Raw genomic sequence first — 22615 nt, 5'->3', positions numbered from 1 at the left:
AGGGGTCATGTTGGCACCTGAGCCGGTTCGACCCCCCACTCAGGATTGCTATGCCCATCCTAATTGTCCCAGTGCCAGTTTGCACATTTCAGTGCCACTGGCTGCCTGGTTGGTATACTGTTTTGCTAAAAGACATGCCATACATAGCCATTCTTGGGTGGAAAACTGCACCATGTAAAATGGGCATTAGAGTGAGAGTTCTTAGCTGCTACTGGAGTCAAGCTGTTCTGATCAGCATCAAGTTTCAGTTCAAAGAATCTTTGTGGGTTAACAATTCAAAAGCAGATGTAAATGAGAAGTGATAAAAAAGAGGCAACAAGCAACCGTTTATTTGTAAAAAAAATCCTTTAAAATTTTACTACGACAAAGATTAAAGAAAAACAGTATTAATATATATACATACAATATATATGTATATACACAATATATCTTGTACCATTAAAATTACATGCTTTTCAGACAGAAAAAATGATCTTGTTCCCTCATACCAATTTTAAAATCCTCTCACTGCAAGAATTTCTTGCTTTCCTTAAAAAAAGGCAAACCTTCAAGTATAAGAAATAAGCACACCAGTATTTGAAAGTGAAAAACCATTTGCTTCATTCCAAATGGATCATTGTTAAATTCAGAATAAAGTCTGTCCAACTAACACTTGTTTGTGTGCGTGTGTGCCGTGGTGAATTCTACGACTGTGTAAAATCTTTTCCTGAGATATGTGGAAATAATGGAAGGTGCAAACTCGTGGGTTTTAAAGTTTTCATTCCACTTCAACTGAAATAAAAACTGATAATGCAATACATGTTTGTACCTTCTCAGTATCCAACATGAGAGCTTTTCGGTAGAACAAATTTCATGTTACCAAATACCTTAAAACAGCAAGAAAACACAAAGGCAAGCACCACTTGTAACAACCAGCATGCAGACAGTGAAACAGAGGTAGCATTGTCTGAAGAGCTTCAGCAGGATCACTTGATTTAACCACATCATCTTCTGCAAAGGCACTCGCTTTTTCATTTCTAAGTATGGTGTTAAAATCCAAATGGACTATCATTGTTTTTTGTTTTTTAAATTAAACAAGCATAATGAAAAAAGTAAGGCTGTAAGAAATGAGCATTAAGCCAAGGTGTAATCTTCTTCTGTTAGGAAAAAATGATTAAAAAAACACAGCTGGCTACTGAAAAGTTGGAGTCCTCCCAGTTAAAAAGACAGTATTTAAGCAGCACAACATAGAATCAGGAGCAGATTGCAAAATACCAGAAACACACCAGCTTTTTTTAAATAAGTAAAATAAGAGAAACAGGTCACAGTTAAAAAAATAGGAAGACTGTCTGCTTACAAAGTGATGCTAGGGAAAGGTGGTGACCTATTCATACAGGAACTTATAAATACATACAAAAGTCTGCCATACTGAATCCTCTTTCACTGTCTGCAGTTAGATCAGAGTGTGCTTTCCGGCATTTGCTTTTACCGGGAGACTACTGAGCTGATTGAATTATAAGATGTTCCACTGTTACAGCTTGAGGCATAGGCCTCGTGGCCATTAGCATCGAAACTGACCCTGAACACAGAGGATGCTTTCAGTAAAAAGTCTGCTGCATCTCTGCGGCCCAACTCCCTCAGCTTAGACATTAAGACCCCCACAGTACTCTCAGGGGCATTTCCCCACTCTTGCAGAAGGGCATGGGATGGGCTTGCGATAAAGTCACTTTGACTACCACTGTTTGTATTATATTTTGCAACAAGATCAGGAAGGCCCAAGTTCATTGCAAGAAGGCACCAATCCTTGCCCATAGGATCTGGCGGATCTAGAAGTCTACTCAATTTCCTCCTTGTAAGCAGATTCAGATCTGATACATGGATATCCATCCCCAAGCTTCCCTGTGAGTAGATATCAAGACATCCAAAGCATAAAATACTGCTAAAACTTTCTTTATAGCCACCCATGGTATTAGTCAATGAAGTCTCTTTTTGACTTTGTGCACGGAAAAAATCTCTTGGCTGATAGATCATTACTGGCTCATGGTGTTCCCTTAGCTGCTGAGGGCTGAGATAATGTTTGACTGTTAATAGTCCCGGCAACGTTGTGGCTATCAAGTTATCAATGGTACTACATACAGAATCCAGCAATAAGCAGCATTTGATCTTCTCCGTTTCCAGTCCTCTAACTTGAACTTCAATACCCTGACCGTTGTTGACAAGAAGCACAAGGAGCTCAGCTCCACGGTTCATGATCTTTGATCCGTTTACCCACAGACGTATATCAGCATCTCCATCTGTGCTCTGCTGATGTATCCACCTGCACAGGTTCACCTGAACTTTATGGAAGATTCCACAAGGAAACGGGGCCAGGTGTTCCACAGGAACAATTCTAACACCACCATAAATCATAATTTCATCCTCCTCGTCAGCCCAAGACCTATGCAGGCTGTCGGTCTTGATCAAGGCAGGAATATCTATCATTGTTCCACTGCTGAGATCTCTAGCACAGATATCCATGGCGTCCAAGATTTGTATAAGTTCTTCTATATCACTGTCTGGTATCAGGCGCTGAACGTCCTCTATGGTGTATCGGCCTCTGTAATGATGGAGGGCTTTGGGGTTCTCCACAGACAGAAGTTTTCCAAGGACATTTGAACATAACCAGCGAGGATCCAAAAGAACAACATCTTGTACTGTCTCACTCTGCATGATATTGATCTGTTCGATAAAAGAAAGTCACAGGTCAAATTCAGATACAAGAAGAAAAACAACACATGAGCTTTCTTCATGACTTGTCATCCTGCTAATCATATTCAAATTCTCAACTGAAAGAGTACTACTAATAACAAATTCTGTGTTTGTGTGGAACGGTGGCATATGCACACTGCCCTGCCTCTTTGAGTCTTCTCAGTGCATTAGAGGGACCAGCATTTTAATGGAAAGAACACATGCTTCTAAGGATTCAAAGAAGATACTCTAGTCTAGAATACAGAAATGATGATTGCTCCTAATAACTGTTAAAAATGAAAGCATTTAGAAAGGCTTTCTTGATTTTAAGAAAAGGATGGGGGCTAATTTTACCATAGTGGACAAAGGTGGGTTTGAATGTAAAGGTAAAGGTCCCCTGTGCAAGCACCGGGTCATTCCTGACCCATGGGGTGACATCACATCCCAACGTTTCCAAGGCAGACTTTGTTTGCGGGGTGGTTTGCCAGTGCCTTCCCCAGTCATCTTCCCTTTACCCCCAGCAAGCTGGGTACTCATTTTACCGACCTCGGAAGGATGGAAGGCTGAGTCAACCTTGAGCCGGCTACCTGAAACCGACTTCCGTCGGGATCGAACTCAGGTCGTGAGCAGAGCTTTTGACTGCAGTACTGCAGCTTAACACTCTGCGCCACGAGGCTCCTGGGTTTGAATGTAGAAGACTGAAATTCTTGCTCTTCTATAGAAGTTCCCTAGATGATCTTGGGCAAGTTAATCTCTGCACTTATACTACCTAATAGCGATCTTTGGAAGACTAACAGCCCATTCCTGAGCTTTCGGCGTGCAGGGACAGAGGGGAGGAGGCGCTGCTGCGGTGCCTCCTAAGAAGTTCCCCGCATGCTGAAAGCACGAAATAAGCCTTTAACTGGCTTTTTTCGTGTAAAATGGGGCAAAAAGCCCCATAGAGAATACTGAGGCTGCCCCTGCAAAAAAGCAGGCACAGCAACGCCATTCTAGGAGCGTCTGGGGCTGAAAAGGGACAGGAGGCTGCCTAATGGCAGCTCCTCCCCCCGGAACACCCCAGGAACGCCTCAATGCCCTGGAATGCTGGCGTATGCCTTTATGTCTTCTGTGGAATGTGCAGAGGATACGGAGAGGTGAGGAGTTAATGGCAGCCACAAGTTCTACTGGCTAGTAAGCAAAGCCAAAAAAACTGTAACTCTGAATATGAATAAACGCCCATAAAGTATGTAGAAGTGACTATCTAGTGAACATTACAAGACTGTAGATTGCTTACTTCTCCTATGCTGTGTAGCTGTTGGGCAATATGTCGCAAATCATCTTCACTCGCCAATGGATTAAGCTGATCCTGCACATCGTATACAAACTGCTGCAATGACATGAGCTGGTTGGGTCCATTCATTTTTCTCCATGATGGTAAGGTGGAGATGATTTTTTCACACAAGTGAGTCATTGGTGGACACGTCTATGAGAAATACCATAGTGGACTCAGAATTTTTACTCAGAAAAATCTAATTAGCCACAAAATTGCATATATATTATTTCCACAGCAGTTGTACCAGAACTGGAAGGTTCTACTGGTCCTGTATGTTCGTTTTGCATGAGGTAAAGGTTTACTGTCTTTTTAAAATGAGTATTCTAGAAAGACATACAGACAGTGAAGATAGTTAACAAAAAGTATGTATAGTATTGTCGAAGGCTTTCATGGTCAGAGTTCATTGGTTCTTGTAGGTTATCAGGGCTGTGTAACCGTGGTCTTGGTATTTTTTAGAATGTCAGGAAAGAAAATACCAAGACCACGGTTACACAGCCCAGATAACCACCAAGAACCAGTATGTATAGTATTCTATTATTTATGCCTCAGGCACTGCATAAATTGTAACAGCCCAACAATAAGGTTTGTTTTTTTAATGAGTGAAATGTCAGTCACAGTGTGGGGGTCTTCCTGACAGATTTAGGAAGGTGTGTCTATTCAAGCAAAAGCCCCATCAGTGCCACCCTGAATTGCTCGGACCAATGGTAGAAAACAACTGTGGTAAAGTGGAAGAGATGACCCACCTACACATGTACTGAATGCTCAGAGGAGGCATACTGCCCCCCCGCCTCCACACACTTGCCTGGATGTCTGCAGGGTGTGGCAGCATGGAGAAAGTGGCCATGCGCATGCCCCCTTCCCATGACCAGCAGCACAGCCACTCCCTCTATGAGTTCACATACTGCAGCCATTCAGGTGACTGTGTAGAGCAGGGAGCTCTCTCATACCCACTCTCCCTCCCCATGTGTTCAGTTAATACATGGTGGCGGCAGGGTCATCTGTACCAGGCTAATGTTACTGATAAATACAGAATGCTCTGGGAACAAGTTGCATAAGAGGGATGCAGCTATCTTTATACTGCAGAGGAATGTTAAAAAACTGTTTTATTGCAATAAACATCACAAAATATTTATGAAGCTCTGATTTTGTAAAATCAGAAAAATACATTTGAAGTCTAATTTTACTCCTGCCCTTCCTACAATAAAGCATTTTCCTATTCCTTTTCATCCAAAAGAGTTTATGATAAATTTTAAACTGCTGTGTAACCACCAGAGGGCAGTAAAGACTGAAATAACTGAATCTGCACAGACGCAGCTTCATCAAATCATATTTCTATTTCTTCCGCACATATGTACACTGTAAGGCAACTTGCATTCAAAATTGGAAAATTCTAAAAAGACTTATCAAGGAGACTTTAACTTACAGAGATAATTTGGCTGCGTAATTCCTGAAGGTGGTTTCGGAGAATCTTCATATCTTTTGAGCCAGATGCGCCAGCATCCAAAATAAATAATCTGTCCAAAATGTGGAGGTCATTGCCAAACCTAAGAGACAAACATGCATTATTTTATAGCATAAGAGCTAACTTTTTCTCTTCCTGTTTTTACACATTTTTAAAAACTGAACATCTGTAGCACAGGACCAGATACACTGCAATACTCTTGCATCCCTATTCCATGCTGGTTTAATAAGAGGTAAGTTTCAAGGGGCTATACTCCAAGATAAACGAGCACACAGATGCAGTCTTAAAACACACAGTAAATGTAACAGTACCCAGCTTGCTGGGGGTAAAGGGAAGATGACGGGGGAAGGCACTGGCAAACCACCCCGTAAACAAAGTCTGCCTTGGAAACGTCGGGATGTGACGTCACCCCATGGGTCAGGAATGACTCGGTGCTTGCACAGGGGACCTTTACCTTAAATGTAACAGCACTATTTCAAGTCACTAGAATTTCTTTATTTATACTTAAGAAAGCAGTCTTTTGTAAAATAAGTAAATTCAGTTCAATTTATTGTCACATACATCAAAATATCCTAATACTTTAATTCATTACATAGTGTTGTATTTTGTACTACATTTCTCATCTCACCTGTTCCTAATTTCTTTTAGAAGTGATGTGTCTTTGTCATACTGAAACTCTCCTCCAGCAGAACGTGGAAGATTGACAATGTCGGCATGGGTAGCAACCAACACCACGTGCAGTGAGGCTTTCAGCCTTCCTCCAAAGGCTTCAAGAAGAAAAAGAATGAACACTTTGGGTGGGGGGAATCTTACTGTGATTGAGTCAGGGATTTATGATGTATTTCTTACAAACATTCTCAGCCTTAAAAGACAAGTTTTCGTTAATTTGGGCACAATCCATAACACAAAGATGGATCTTTATCACAAATAGTCAAAATGTTCCATTTCACAAACAAGGAAAGAGCAATCAGGAACTCATAGTCCATCTATTTTCACTACAAACAGAAGATATATTTGGGAAAGGAGCCATGTAGTTTTTTTTAGGATGGGGGGACAGCCACTTTTTTAAAATCCAAAAAACCAAAACGACTGTAATACCTTTTATGAAGACCAACCAAAATTACATAGAAGTGTGGAAGTATTGTGTCATTTTGGTTGTTTTTCATAAAGGGTACTGCATGGATTTTGTTTTGTTTGGACAAAAGTGGATACTCTGAACTTTTATCCACATTTAAAAATATCCCTCATTTGCTTTGCTGGTCTACAGTACGACAGAGTGACAACTGATATTACATGCAGGAAAAGATGTTCTAAAAATCAATCATATGGTGGTATCAGTGCAACTTTAAGGTGCTTACACAAAGATTTCTCACTTAAGTGAGAGTTAAGTAGGAAAGCCTGGGAAATACCATGAAAAAGAATGAAAGAAACAAAGAGATACAAGTGGCACATGAATGAAGTAACAGAACTGAACAGAAATGTGTACAGCCTGCTTTCTTGTACTTGAAACTATTACCGTACTTTGACAAATCTTATATTTTTGGAAGCAGTGGAAAACCCGATAGTCTCACGGTAATAAGAACCCTTAATGGACGTCTTGGTTGCACACGCACATCACCAACAACAACAACTTAGGCAGAATTTCTGGCTGTTGGAGACAAGCCACACAACTTGACTTTGTTCTTCCAACAGTCATGGTAGATGGAAGAGTGCATCATTGTGATAAAGATAAATGAATGGTGTTGATGACTTTAATCCTTTACAAAATAATTGTTTATTGGTATGTTTTATAAGTACCTCATAGTCATGTGGCCAATTAAAATGTTAGGCCATTGACCACATAAAAGAAATACTGTTAATGGCAAGAAATCCCATTATACATGAAGTTAAATTTGTATCAATAAAATATTAGAAAGCAACAAACAGAACCCACCAAACCATGGAGAAACAAATTGCCCTTTCTTTTCCCATGATGAAGAGCTAGCAGAGACAAAAGTATATATATATATATAGCATACCTACAGGTTCTTCAATGGGAACAAGCGATTTTAGGAAACTAAGCCAAAAGGTCACTTGGTTCAACTGTATTTCATAGGGTTCTTCAAGACTAAAAAGCACAATGTGAACTGAGGTGGGGTCATTGGCAGCAAAATAATCATAGCAGCAGAAATACACAGGATTCCCAGAGAATTCCCATACACTGAAATCACCAATTCCTGCAAAAAGCAAATAAATGTCATCAAGCCAATAAGATGAACAGAATTTCTACATACACCAGGGGACCCCAACCTTTTTTGAGCCTAAACACACCTTTGGCTATTTGAAAGGAGGTAATGAGCACTACTCTAAAATGGCCGCCACAGGAGGTGAAGCCAACCTAAAAATGGCTGCCACAGGAGGTGGAGCCAAACCCAATACCTCCCTCCTCATTTTACAAAAAGAATTGCATTGTAAGCATGCTAACCACATGAAGCTGTCTAATTCAGAGTCCAGCCATTGGTATGCCAAGGTTAGTATTACATGTGAGTTGGCTGGAAGCAGGGTCCAGCCAGATGGAGGACAGCAACCTTGGAGAAGGAGGTGGAGGACTTCTACTCCTTAATACTCATCTTCCCTCATGCAGCACAGTTCCCTGGACTATAAGCATGTTATCATCCCCCTGCCCCCATCTCATTTTATCAGTCTAGGAACATATGAAGCAGATTTATACTAACCCTGTTCACAGGTTACAGTGAATGCATGTAAAATCTCTGTATAGTGTAAACTTGATTGTTCTTTAAACAGTCAATGCATGTACAACTGAATGTATTATACAAACCCCACATTCATCCAGGTCACTGGTTTCATTTGTGAAGAGAATTTACGATGGGCACATTCAGGAGAGATGCACATATATTCACTGTAACATGAACATGGCTAGTGAACAAGACCAGTGGTCTATGAAGGTCAGAATTGTTTCTACTCTGAACAAGAATGCCAAACATTCTTGGTGACATTCTAATTTAGTGACATTCATGTTATTTAAATTTCTCTCAGACTTCTCATATTTACATGGCTTTGGGTGGATGTTTTAAAAAACCTTTTCTTGTAAAACATTTTTTAAAATAAAACTAGTTTTTCAAAGAAGAGAAGAGAAATAAAAAGAAACAAAGGAATACCTTGGGGGGAGGCAGGGAAAGAGAATAAAAACAAATGAAGGAAAGCCTGAAGGAGCGAGAAAGAAAGAAAACAGGTAATAAAATGAAGGAAAGCCCAGGCAATTACCAGTCTCCTGATCCTTCAGTGGCAGTGGCTACTATTGCAGCCCTTGAAAGCCTGTTAATTTGAACAAGAGCAGCCAGTAACAAGTCCTGCTTTACAGTGGCCCCATCTACTTTTTAAAAAGCTCAGCAGAAACAAGGAAAAGTATAGGCAGCTTCCATGGTGGCCATGGGCACCATTTTGGGGACCACTGACCAAGCATTAATTAAAAAAACAACAACCAAAAAACAGAGACAGAACCCATAGGCTATATATTTTTGTTTAGGACACACTGATTTGAAGAGACTTAAACATGTGCAACTAGTTGCAAGACTGCAGTCAAAATGAGATAGGCTCAATCACAACATAATGTCTTTTACATTAGTAGGAAAGGGTTTTGTTTTGGTAGAGCCTTCCTGTAGAAACATGTGACAATAAGCCAAATTGATAAAATTCTCGATCTTGTAGAAATGCAGTATACAAACGTTTATAAAACATACTCTTGTATTCACATGGGCATTATATTTTTTAATTTTGTCTTGCTTGACAGACTCGTAAACATAACACATGAATGTCTTTTTACTGTGCTGTATCATGTCCTCCCCCAAAAATAATGCGAAGGCTTAAAAAATGCACAACTTGTGTTTCTCGTGAGTAATGCTTAAACTGCAAAATCAGAGTGGGATTACAATAGTCACAGCTGGTTACTAATTTTCGTTTTATGGGCACTGATAGTGCTTTTTATCCTGACCAGCTGTGTTTTGCTGGAGATGAAAGAGTGTTTCCTTTTCTCCAGAGAATAATGGGCATTTGTTTATTTTTGTTTAGTAAATTGTAATTAATGTGATTTATAAATCAATATTTCTTGGAGAAAACCAGATAAACCTCTGACATTTGACAATGGAATGGCCACCTCCAGCCACAAAGCTGGAGAAAAACTTGGTCTAGGACATTAGCTACTGTATGTTTTAGCTAGTGGCAGGGATCCAAGTTTTTCTTGCCAATTACCCCTTCTTGCTGCAAACCTGACTCCCTCCCTCATGCTGTACCGACACCAGCAATTCAGGGATCATTTTAGGCAGCAGTGGGAAGGAGAAACAAAGATATCCCATTCTGCTGACAGAAGAGCCTATAGTGAAGATTTACCATGGATCTATAAGGAACATGATTTACTTATTAGCAACAATGACATTTTTAATTCCTAGGCTCGATATATCAGGTTTCACAGTTTGTAATATTTTCTTCCAGATCAAAATGAACATTATGTTCTCTAGCTTGGATTGTAATCAAAGCTGGAGAAAAAAAAATCTTCATCCTTCTCCTTCCATCTGAGTGATGCTGTGGCATGAAAGTAGGAAGGGACTGGGAATATCCTGTCTGGCTGCTTCTCTAGCCTTGAACACTACTCTGGAAGCATTCAAGACATTAGGAGACCTGTATAATATAGCTCCCAGGGCAAGGTAAGAGGAAAAGGAGAGGAGAGAAAAGACGAACGTTTCAGACATTAATACAAAACCATGAAACCAGGATTTTGCTCACAGATGATCATTCAAACTCATTATTTGTCATAGAATTTCATTAATCTAGCTTCAATTAATCCTTTACAGACAATTTTTTTAAATATTTACATCACATCTATTCAGATTATCATGTAGAATATCATGGGAATTATCGTCTCTTTCACTGGTGATTCATTTCCCACATCCAAACCCAGAAGTAAAGCTGATGCCACTATCTCATTTTAAGCATTTGTTATGGTGGTGTAACTAGTTTAAAAAATCCAATCCCACTGAGCTACTGCAAATGGTCAATGTAACACTTGTGGAGATTTCAATGGGGAATATTTTTGCACTGAGGACATGCCAGTTGCATTACAAGTAAATAATCATGCTATGAATTCATATTTTACCGTTCAGATAAGCATTCTGCACATCAATGGCCTTTGTAGACTGATCATCTGTTGAACAGTGGGAATGGTGAGCAGGTGAAACAAATACTTCCAACATCCCTTTGGTCAGGCCTGGCTCAAACATCATGCTCCGGCTTCTCACACTAACGTTCTCACAGCCAGGGTAGAGATTCGTAATACTTACAGAAACTGGATCATAGGGGAAGGGGGGAAAATTACAAACCTTGAAAAATTTACAACCACATTATTTCAAAATCATATAGAATTAAGCCAAGAGAGAACAGATTAAAAAATAAGAAGAAAACAAGCTCCTAGTCCTAGTCCTATCAGCGGCTGCCAGGAATATTCTCTTAGGATTTACAAGTGCGTGTTAATCAATCACAACAAAAGCACTCCATGGTCCTTGGAGATGATTCAGATGTTTGGAATAGCCCTTTGGAGACAAGGGAGGTCTTTTCTAACATACCTAATTAGGCACAAATGGGGGGAAAAAACCAAGAGAGGCTGGGTTCTCAGTAGGGTGGTTTTATTATGCTTAGGTTGTATTTATTTTTAATAGCCTACTTGTAAGGCTGTGGTTTAAAAGCACTTTATTTCCCCCATGTTATTATAGCATGGATTAAAATTAACAGATCTACACAGTGATTTGAACCAGAATGTTATTCTCTAGCATTAAGGAGACTAACCACAGTATTTAGTTGAAAACAAGACAATTTTTTAAAAGTTTTTTTTTTAAATGGGGGGTTGTCTTCAACTAGCATGCATATTTACTGATATATAAAGTTGCCCCCATTCCATTACTGGTGAGCACTGCTGGGGTAGGGGTACCACTCCCACAGCCTGCAGAGATAGGCAAGAGGGTATGCCTTCCATTAGCTGGGTCCTGCAGTTTAGAAGTGCTGCCAAGTGTGGTTGTTCCCTCTGTGCTTTGTGGCCAGGTAAGAAGGCATTTAGGAAGAGAGGCCAGCTACTCCATCAGCTGGGGAGGACAGAAGCAGCCAACATGACCCAGTTCCCCTGAATACAGAGAAGCCTTCTATGGACTGGGTGGCCAGGAAGGAAGGGAAGAAAGGCTGTGTGGAGAAGAGCAGAGGCGAGGGAAAGGCCCACATGGGCTACGAGCACAGATGGAGTAGGTGAAAGGAACAGCAAAGCGGCTCCACTTCATACCCACTAAGGTAGCGCTATGAGTGTCAGCAGCCCCAGGAAGCTCTTAGCTCCACAAAGGCTACCACAGTGTCCACCAAGTTGAGAAAGCGCATTCAGCTAATTATTTGGTGGAGGCATTGACGCAGCTGACAAGGGTCACTGTTCTCAGGGCTGCATGGTGAATTGCAAGTGGTGAGATGAGGAGGCGGCAGTGGGTGGCGGGGCTCGAGGGTGGGGAGGGAGCTGGAAGATGAAGGCGAGAAGCTGGTGGGAGGAGGACACCTTATGCCAGCTGGCTGATGGGCTCATCTCCTTTGGGGAGAGATCATCTAAAAAGCAGGGAAACCTGCTTTTGTGTATAGGTATCTCTTTTTTTTTAAGGGGTTGTCTTACATACATCTTCCTTTCAAGTACATATGGTACTGTGAATTTAGATACATTACTGCAGGAGGAAAGTGGAGCAAAACCAGGGAGCAAGAAGGGAGAAGTAGAGAATGACAGAAGGATTGCTTGAGAAGGGAGTATTTATTCAGGAATTTTTACTTCAAAGAAATGCCTGAAGTGGTATATGTGTAAAAAAAATCCAAAATCAGTTTAACACAACTGGAATACATAGTTCGACAAAACAAAAATTAAAAGCCAACATACACAGAAGAAAAGTAGTTAAAATCAAATAAAAGCCAAACAAAGTGACTAGCACAAATTTTCATCTGAGAATTTAAAATAGAGTCTCAGTCAGGATAGAAGCACTTCACAGGCTTGTTTGGAAAGAGTGTTCAGAAGAGATGGCACCACTAAACTAGACTTTCTGCTCAACACTTGGCCCTTAAGTGTACTGCCAAACATATGGCCCCCCAAAGTACAGCAGCCTCTGAATGAACATGAGAAATTATATCTTGAAAACAAGATAGAAGTGAAAAAATCCTATTAAATACATGGTGGTTTGCCATGGGAACTTACAACTATACTGTAGCTGCTAGTTGCTGGTGGCAACTCATGCGTAAATGTACACCAAGGCCCGATACTGATTGGGACTGCTGTGCTGGAGAAGGAGGAATTCCTACCTTCTCTCCTGTGCTGTTTTTAGCAACTGAAACAGCTCAGGGGCTTTTGGTGGTGGGGGGAGTTATTTGCTCTTTTGGGAGCCAGTACATACACTGGTTGGCCACGGAGCAACTAACACTCTATGCCTCCCAGGCTGTTTCAGCTGCCAAAAACAACACGGAAAAAGGCAGGACTGTCCCCTTCTCCTGCACAGTAGTCCTGATCAGAATCAGGCCCTACTGCACATTTACTCACAAGTTGCCACTGGGAACTCACCCCCACTGTGAACTTGTGCCGTTTGTAATGCCTAGTTAGGCTCAAAGTACATATAGAAGTGTACCCTGAAATATAATGCATATAGCTACGAAAACTGTTATAGATGATAGATAAATCTGATGTTCTAAAATTATATGGCACAGCCATTTCTTTTCCAGATGGAAAAATAAGCAACAGATTGAATTATCTCATAACATTTAAGAGTTTAAAACAAGAAAACAAATATTTTATTGTTTTAGATTTGGAGTGGGCCAATACAACTGTTTTTCTAATTTAAGAGATTCAGAGAAACTCAACAAGTACTAGGTCATAGAACAATCTCTGCATTCAACTAGCCTCCTCTAGTGGTTAGAAGAAGTAATTCTTCTGTACTGATATTTCTGAAAGCAGAGATAAATGCAGATTTTAATAATTATTATTACATGTAATTAAAACTATAAACATTCTCATGAATTCAAGTTGATGGGCTCAACTTTTTTATGTGAATGAACTATGCAAGAAGCAAGGATTGTAGTATTTATCAAGGAATACCTTTTGTCCTTCCTTGGTTATGTACACAGTCTTATCTAACAGAATATGCTTCCTTCTTTGGAATGAAGGCAGAGGAACATCTTTATACTCAGGATGCAAAGGATTCCCTAGTTTGTTCACATAATTTGGAAACAGGAACAATATGTAACAACAGGAATGTCTGAGATGTCCCTTGTATCTGGACATTTTTTTGCCGTCAAGTCACAGCTGATGTACGGTCTCCCATCCACATACTATCCAGAGTCAGGGCTGAGATTGTGTGACTGCCCCAAGGTCATCCAGCACGCGTGAGTGGGGATTTGAGCCTGGCTTTCCCAGGTCCTAGTCTGACACCATTACCACTACACCATGCTGACTCTCATCCTGGACATTAGGGAGTTTATTATTTATTTATTTAGAAAAAATAATTTATGCCAACTTTGCAGGGAATCTGTCCAATATGACTTACTAAGTAAAACATAATGAAAACATAAAACATTAAAAGCTAGTAATTAAAATCCAGCATTAAAAAAACAAGCACGGAAACAGACCACTAAATAGCTAGAAATATCAGTTTCAGACTGAAAGCACACTAAAATGGTGTTAAGCAATCAACCCCTTCATTAAAAGCTTGGGTCAACAGAAATGTTTATTCCTGGCTTCTAAAAGAGAGCAATGTAGGTGGCCAGGTGAGCCTTAAGGGGAGGGAGGTGCCACTGCTGAAAAAACCTCTCTGGTTGCCACCCACCTCACCTCTGAAGGCATGGAGAACAGGGCTTGTGAGGCAGATTTCAACAAGCTCAGCTAGACAATACGGAAGGAGGCAATCCTTCAGGTACCTGGGCCCCAAGCCATTTAGGGTTCTAAACCATCTCTTTGAATTGGGCCTGGAAACAAATGGGCAGCCAGCACAGACCTTTCAGTGCTACGGTGATATGATTGATCCCTGTATCCAGCCCCTGAAAGTAGCCTGGCTGCTGCCTTTCGGATGAATTGAGGTTTCTAGACTGTTTTCAAAGGACACTTTTCAAGGAATGGCCATAACTGGCATATCAGCAGAAGCTGAAAAAAGGTAATATGTGCCACAGAGAAGACCATGGCCTGCAACTGTAGGTGAAACCAGGTAACTATTTAGTTTGCAGGTTTGCTTGCCCTGACCTGGACGGTCCAGGCTAGCCAGATCTCATCAGATCTCAGAAGCTAAGCAGGGTCAGCCCTGGTTCTATTTGGATGGGAGACTAACAAGAAAGTCTAGGATTGTTATGCAGAGGCAGGCAATGGTAAACCACCTCTGAAAGTATCTTGCCTTGAAAACCCTATGGGGTTGCCATAAGTCTACTGCAATTTAACGAAACGTTGAGCCCACCGCCAGATTTGCTGAGACAGAACAGCTCCAGTCTCGGTCTCCCCCATGAGGTATTTTTGAACAGAAATATTTTTGTTCCAGAGATACAGAGATGTACCGTATATACTCACGTATAAGCCAAGTTTTTCAGCCCAAAAAAAGGGCTGAAAAAGCCGGCCTCGGCTTATACGCGGGTCAATATGGTAGAGGGGGGAGGGAGGAGGGAGGGGGGAACTTACCGCCACCATCTTTTCTCTGCCGGGAGAGGCCTCCAGAGCCCCCTGCGGCCGCGGGGAGGGCGCTCTGCCGCCCCCGCCGCCATTTCTCGGCCGGGAGCGGCCTCCAGAGGCCCCCTGCGGCAGCAGGGAGGCTGCTCCGCCGCCCCCGCCGGGCCGCACCACTTCCCGCTGCCAGGAGCGGCCTGGGGGGGGGCCTCCTGCAGCTGCAGGAAGGCCACCCCCGCCGGATCGGCCGCTTCCCGCCGCCAGGAGCCCAGAAGGTAAGTCTGCGGGGGGGGGGGGAGGGAGGGGTTATAAGCCGACCCTCGGCTTATACGTGGGTGCCTAATTTTTCCCCATTTTTGGGGAGAAATTAGGCACCTAGGCTTATACACGGGTCGGCTTATACACGGGTATTTACAGTATAACCACAGACTGGATATTTGTTGCAGGGATACTGCTTTTTCCTCAGTGTTCAAAAAGCAATATTTATGTTCTAGAAAAATGCACCCCACACAGATTTCCCTCTAGTAGACAACTATTAGGGCATGATATGGAATAATAACATGCACCCTGCATCACTATTGTTGTAACTAATGCCCAATACTTTAAAATTAAAGTTAATATCAACAGTAAACACAATAATTCTTATTAAAAGGTACAAAATAACAATCTTTAAAGTAGTACCTGATGGCTTATTAGATAAAGGTGAAGGAGGAAACCTGACTGAGTTTGTAGAGGAAATCCTTGGTCTCCGTCTTCTGAAAAAGCTTCTCAGGAGACCACACTTTAAAGACTCCACAAGAGTAGTTTTCCCAGATGCTGAGTGGCCAAAGAGCTTAAGTTTTATTCTTGGCTGTAGATTGTGTGTAGGTCTAAGATGCTGGATGAACAGTGTTCTGTGAGTATCCTAAAAGCACAAATATACATATAATTATGAAGTCAGTCTGACTCGCATTGCAACCCTATGCAGAGTTACTTCAGCTTAAGCCCACTGAGGTCATAATTCTGCACTGGACTGCACAGTAAATGAGCTATATTTCTTGGTACATTCCAAAAAAGGCTACGAAGCAATTAACTTTCTGCTTAAAATCCAAGATGGAGATATGGACTTGTATTTTACAAAGCGCCAATGTAACGCTGACATTTCCCATATTCCTCACTCTCCCTGTATCCCACCAACAGAAGATTCCTGCAATAGAAGATGCTTTAAAATGTCCTTAGGATCTAAAAAGCAGTAGAGAATCAGGTGCACCTGTTCAGAAGAGATCAGCACACATCCTACACTTTCTTCTTTTACCCTATCAAGTCTGCAAGTCTGTTGCATACATAACTATCCAATACCTTCATTTACCATTTCTTCCCCACCACTTAACACCAAAAATCATTTAGCCCACATTCTATCCTAGCCTAAGGTTCTCAACTCACATTGAGCCAGCTGTGGAATCAATATTTTGTGATAGCAGAATGTCCTTTGAGTTTCTGGCCAGGTAACCCTGAAAGACTAAAAATCTGCTTAAACTTAATTTCGAAGCAGACTGTGGTTGAAACCATCCACAGAACCAAAGCTGGAAACTGATTCATCTTCAAGCTTTAAACCTGTACGAAAATGGCAAAGTTCTTATCTAGTACATTAATTAAAATAAAGAATTTATGTTTTATGGAGCTCATTAAATTAAGGGAAAAATCAAACTGGATGTAGTTTTTATCAATTTTTCAAAATATCTTTTGATGTAAGTATTAGCTTGAAGGTAAACTGATTTTTTTCATTCATTTCCTTACCTTTTTTAGCCTTGTAAGCAGCCCAGCTACAAGTTCATGCTGCTCTGTTCTAGCCAGATCTTCTGCTGTTTTTCCATCCTGTTAAAAGATAAGTTATTAATAACTTCTTGTTCCATTAAAGAATAAAACAAAGACACCTAGCTGGAACATATACTCTGTTTAGCATTAAAGAAAAAGGGTTTATGTTTCAAAACAAAGAACTGGTCTCTTGATATTACAGTCACAGGAAGCTTAAAAGTTCATAAGCTGAGGGTGGTATTAGCGCTCCTTCAGACACAGTTTCTGCAAATAAATGCAAAAGTACTTTCTGAAGCTATGAAGCAATTTCTGTTATATGCATAAACCTTTGAAGAGTCATAAGGCTAGAATGCTGACATGTACTTGACAGGAAGCAAGAAGTAGTAAATGGTATTTAGATAAGAGAGGGAAAGAGGAAAAAATGATAAACTTGATTCCAGCACCTACCATACTTAGAAAAAAAATGACACAGCACAGCTTAAATAGTCTAAGCAAATTTCAGAAAAGCAGGAAATCTGTCTCATGCATTCTGTTCTTGACTTTTAATTACCCTCATTTCATAGGTCAGCAGTTTAACATGAAAGGAGCTGTAAGAAAAATCACATGAGGTTTTTAATCTCGCTGGACTGTATTTGTGCACTTTTTAAAAAGCGATATATCTTGCTGACATCAGTTTTTCATTCATTAGTTTCTAATGGTAGAAACGCTATTAGTTTCTAATAGTAGAAAGACAACAGCTGTTTTGTGTTTACATTTATCTCTGTAATAGGGCTATTCTGGATTTAGAAATAAGGACCAGTGTGATCAGCTGATAGTGTATGAGAGAGTTTAGAATGAAGAGGAAGAGAAAGAAATACGACTCAAATCAGAGGGATGCTCCCTTCCTAGCCAGTTTTTAGTTCATACTACCATAATCTTACTTGCACACCACTTACATTACATATTTATATTAACACACTTAATTCCCACATTTTACTCTAAGGTACTTATGTTTTTGTCACCTTGTCAATACTAGTTTTTAATGGTTACTGAGTGGCTACTGTAATTTGTTTTATTGTAGAGTAGTAAGGAACAAAGGGATATTTATTGCAGATTATGAAACCCAAATAAAAATTTATAACCTTGGTATGTACACTCATTACAATTTCATTATAATAGATGAAAACCCCCCCAATAAAACCCACACAGCCTTTCCTCAATAATCATGTATTATTGCTAACCAAGAAATCCTTACCGAAATATACTTGTCCCAAGATGCGTCCCCGCGCTTTGGTACTAAAGCCCCCAGACCCCTGGCAGTGAACCCACGATAAAGGGGGGGGCCTCAGCAGGCTGACAGTCCAGCGCTGCCGCACGCTCCCACCCCAGTCTTACCCAGAGAAGGAGAAGACTGGAACACAAGCGGAGAAAGCAGCCTGAGCCATCGCCAACCAGCTGGAACCCCCAGGCAACAGCCCAGCCGCAGACGTGCTCCTGACTTGCCCCTCCTCTGAAAAGATGGGAGCTGGGAAAACACGTGTAAGGTCCTGGGCTGTTCACCCACTCAGGTGGCCTTAATAGGCTCGGCAGGGGGCGGGAAGGAAAAAGGGGAAGGAAAAAGGGAGAGCCTATGGGTATAAAAAGGGTTGCAGCCGAGGTGGACACGCTTCAGAGTCCTGATAAGGCTGATCAGACTCTGAGAGCAGGAGGGAAATACTGGTCTCAACATGCTGAAGGACCAATCCCTCCCTGAGGCCAAGGAAGCAATAGCCCTTGGTGGGGGAAGAATACACCAGCTGGATCAGGAGTCACCGTGGGCAGTTGTCACAGAGTCGCCACGAGGGAGTGCTGCAAATGGTCGCTACAATATTATAGCAACTGAATTAGCTTTCCACTTTTTTTTCTTGATACCATGCTTATGGGATATCTCCATTGCCTTGTTTTCTGGAGAGAGAAGACTGAGCTGCTAACAGCAGATTTGCTGCCTACTGTCAAAGCTGCTCTGTAGACAATACAATAGACACAAAGCCTGGTCAGCCAAAATTCCTAGCTCATCTTTAACTTTTAGAGCAAGAACTACTAAAAGCCAGATGTGTGCATATAAAGTGCCGTCAAGTCGCAGCCAACTTATGGCGACCCCTTATGAGGTTTTCAAGGCAAGAGACTAACAGAGGTGGTTTGCCAGTGCCTTTCTCTGCAGAGCAACCCTGGGCTGATCCTGCTTAGCTTGCGAGATCTTACGAGACCAGGCTATACCATGCTGCTTTCCCTCCCAAAAGCCAGATAGTACATTTTTAAAGTTACTTGTAAATAAAAATTAAACTTTAATTTACTATAACTACAAAAGATGTTTTCTATAACATGGGTACTGCTTAACTTGTTTTTGTCATTCTTCCCACAATGCCCTAGAACCAGTGCCTGCGTCAGCCATTGGCGGGGTGGGGCAGATGCCGAGGCCCACCACTGAGGTGAAATAATTGTGGGGTTTTTTTCCTCACATTGCAAACTTCACACACCAGTGAAGAGGAAACTGGCAACTTTATTACTTCATGGTGATGGACGCTAAGCTCTCATCAAGGTGCCAAGGGGCAGTTTGCCCACTCTAATATCTCCCCCTCCCCCTCTCTTTGTTAACAGCAAATCAGTGGACATCAAGGAGAATTTTTTGGAATTTCTGCATGTCACAAATACCAGAGAGAAAGTCTTGCAAGCATTGTGGTGGTGGTGGTGTGTGTGGGGGGGGGGGAGGTGACAGAAAAGTATTGATTGTTGTTGTCTAATATTTGCAGCCAATATTGGGATAATGGTGCCAGAGGAGATCAAGCCATTGTTCTAGGAAGAAATCTCCAGGCATTATTTGTACCTTGTTATCAACACACCTGAAGTCTTGTGTTGGTGCATGCTGCAGACAGCTCTAGTCAGGCAAAGGATATTTTTTGGTATCATTACATCACATTTATTCTTTTTTTCCTGGGGCAACAAAATGCTGGAAAATGGCAAAGCATTTGCCCAAACTAAAAGCTCTATCTCAGACATAACGATCAGCATTGTCTACACCAGCTGGCAGCAGCTCTCCATGATCTCAGGTAGAGAGCTCTCAAATCACCTAAGACCTGAACCTTTTAATTGGAGATACTGGTGATTGAACCTTCTGCAAGTAAAGCAGATGCTCTGCTATTGAGCCACAGCGTCTCACCTCCTGATTTACTTATCTGTTCAGAGTTATTAATGTTGTTGAGGCAGCACTCAGGCATGCAACCCTCCTGACACCATCAGAATTACTGAGGATGAACAAGGAGGTTTCTGATCTGTATGCTGATGACTTTCACAATAAACCACTAGATTTTCAGAATTAATGTAAGAGAGGCAATATTATCCACTCCAAATTCCAGAATTACTCTCTTTGCTTTCCGATAGCCCTTTGGTTGTGTTTTGCGTAGCCTCCTGGCTATTAAATGCTTCCAAGTCAGGTGTGAGTCTTTACTGATCGACATATTGTCTCCGACCTGCATGCATCTCCAGGCTGCCTCTTTACCTGTGTTTTGCTGATCCCTGCTGCATGATCTTGTTTTAGATCATACCTCTAGCATGACTTCAGTGTTTGGCAGTCATCTTAAAAGGCCTGGAAGAGGGGGGACCTCTGCATAATTATGGATGTGCTCTTAGAATGCTATTTGACAATTTAAATGAAGCTCATTTTGCCCAGCCAGATTTGGAGCTGGGAATACAGAGGGGGCAGAGGCAGGCCATGAAGGAACCTTGTGTGAAAAGCCCATTTGTAAATGGATTAACAGGGGAGCTTCATAGCCTGCTTGTTAAATAAGATGCAATTTTAGGCAAACCAGTGGACTTTGTTGTGCACAGAATGTGGAAGCAGAAACAAGCATCTGCTTAATGGTATCTGCTGCTAATGATGAGTCCCCGAGTGACTCTCACAACATCAGCATCCTTTTGAGAACAACTTGCCACAGTGGTGACTGATCAGTTAGAAAAGGCAGTTGGGACAGCAGCAGCTCCCCAAGGGAGCTCCAGGCCAAATGACATCTGATGACAACATGGAGGAAAAGGTCACTGGAAGCAGAATGGAAAGGAAAGATGCTCCAGGGAAACTAAAGGTTGCTGGTGCAGAAGGGCGACCATCTGCAACTATAAGAACAACCCTGGAGAAGAGCAGGCCAGGCCTCTGCTACGAATGAATGGGAATACAGGGGCTGGGAAATATCAGGGCTGTTTTAGGTTCTGAAATAAGCCTCATCCATACTGAGCATCCAGCTTTGAATGGAAAGAAGATGGATGCAGCTGGGGTTAACAGGTGACAAGTGATGGCATGCTGCTACGCATGGGAGCAGCAGGTGGGCTCTCAGTTACTTTGGGGTCCCTAAGCACTACATGGACTCCACATCAAATCCCTTTCATATATCAGGCCACTGTCAAAAAAAAAGTTAACTCACATGCTGAAAGAAGGCTTAGTGGAATATTCTTCATCACCCTGAGCTTCCTTAATAGTCATTTTAAAGAATTCCAATGAAGGTTTGAGGGTTGATGTCAACTACAGAAGTCTAAACAAACTTTTCAGGGTAGCTATGCACTTTCAAACATGGCAGATACGTTAGATAAAATGTCTGGAGCAAAATACCTTTCAAAGCATTGTTCATGATCTTACTAGAGTGTTGAAAACATCTTCATCTACATAAATGACTTCATTTCTTTCCATAAAACATGAGTAATTTTTGATGGAACAGAAAAGGATTCTGAAACCATTCAAAAAATCTGGATATAAACTGGCAGTCATCCCTGGTTACAAACTGTATAGAAATGACAGGGAAGGGCATATTGGAGGGGGTGTTGCTATGTGTATCAAGGTAAGCATAGTGTCTAATAAGCTAGAGACCATAAAAAGGGCAGACTCAGTTACAGAATCCTTATGGGTGACAATTCCAGGCCCCAAAGGAGATTTAGTACTGGGGACATTCTATCGGCCCCTGACCAAATGGCTCAGGGTGATCTTGAGATGGAGAATGAAATTAGGGAAGCATGTAAAGGTAATGAAGTAGTAATAATGGGATACTTCAACTTCCCTCATATTGATTGGATAAATGTATGCTCCAGTCAAGCCAAAGAGATAAAATGTTTAGACATCCTAAATGACTGTGCCCTCGAACAGTTGGTCATAGACCCAACCAGAGGGGAGGTGATCCTGGATTTAATACTCTGTGGTGCTGCCAGTGACTTAGTGCGGGATGTGGATGTAGTTGAGCTAGGTGGCAATAGTGATCACAATGGCATCAAATTTAATTTATATGTAAGTTGGAAAGTGACTAGGAAATCTCACACAATTACCTTTGACTTTAAAAGAGGGAACTTCTCTAAAATGAGAAAACTGGTAAAGAGGAAGTTGAAAGGAACAGTTAGGAGGGTTAAATCTCTTGAAAAGGCTTGGGGGTTACTCAAGTCACATTACTAGACGCTCAGCTAGCTTGTATACCGCAGGTCAGGAATGGTAGTAATAAGTCCAAGAGGTCACAACCATGCCTAACGGGTAAGGTAAAGGAAGCAATTAGAGAAAAAAAGTCTTCCTTCAGAGACTGGAAGGTTTGCCCAAACGAGGCGAACAGAAGCAAACATAAACTTGCACAAAGGAAATGCAAGCAGATAATTAGAGATG

At 41.5% G+C, this 22615-nt stretch overlaps 1 protein-coding gene across 1 annotated transcript in view; it reads right to left on the bottom strand.

The window, feature by feature from the left end:
- Nucleotides 1-1110: 1110 nt before the first annotated feature.
- Nucleotides 1111-22615, bottom strand: part of DAPK1 (death associated protein kinase 1) — a 104620-nt gene continuing 83115 nt past the window's right edge. Inside the window, exons 18-25 of the mRNA XM_056847926.1 lie at nucleotides 16954-17031; nucleotides 15859-16081; nucleotides 10630-10818; nucleotides 7499-7696; nucleotides 6109-6247; nucleotides 5442-5562; nucleotides 3980-4168; nucleotides 1111-2697 (exon numbers count right to left, since the gene is read on the bottom strand). Of these exons, the coding sequence (XP_056703904.1) occupies nucleotides 1465-2697; nucleotides 3980-4168; nucleotides 5442-5562; nucleotides 6109-6247; nucleotides 7499-7696; nucleotides 10630-10818; nucleotides 15859-16081; nucleotides 16954-17031 (2370 nt within the window). The 3' untranslated portion in view covers nucleotides 1111-1464. The remainder of the gene's footprint in view (nucleotides 2698-3979; nucleotides 4169-5441; nucleotides 5563-6108; nucleotides 6248-7498; nucleotides 7697-10629; nucleotides 10819-15858; nucleotides 16082-16953; nucleotides 17032-22615) is intronic.

This window comes from Euleptes europaea, chromosome 4, assembly GCF_029931775.1.
Source record: "Euleptes europaea isolate rEulEur1 chromosome 4, rEulEur1.hap1, whole genome shotgun sequence".
Lineage (NCBI taxonomy): Eukaryota > Metazoa > Chordata > Lepidosauria > Squamata > Sphaerodactylidae > Euleptes > Euleptes europaea.
Note: the sequence above shows the minus strand (reverse complement) of the source record. Positions and strands in the feature narration are given on the sequence as shown.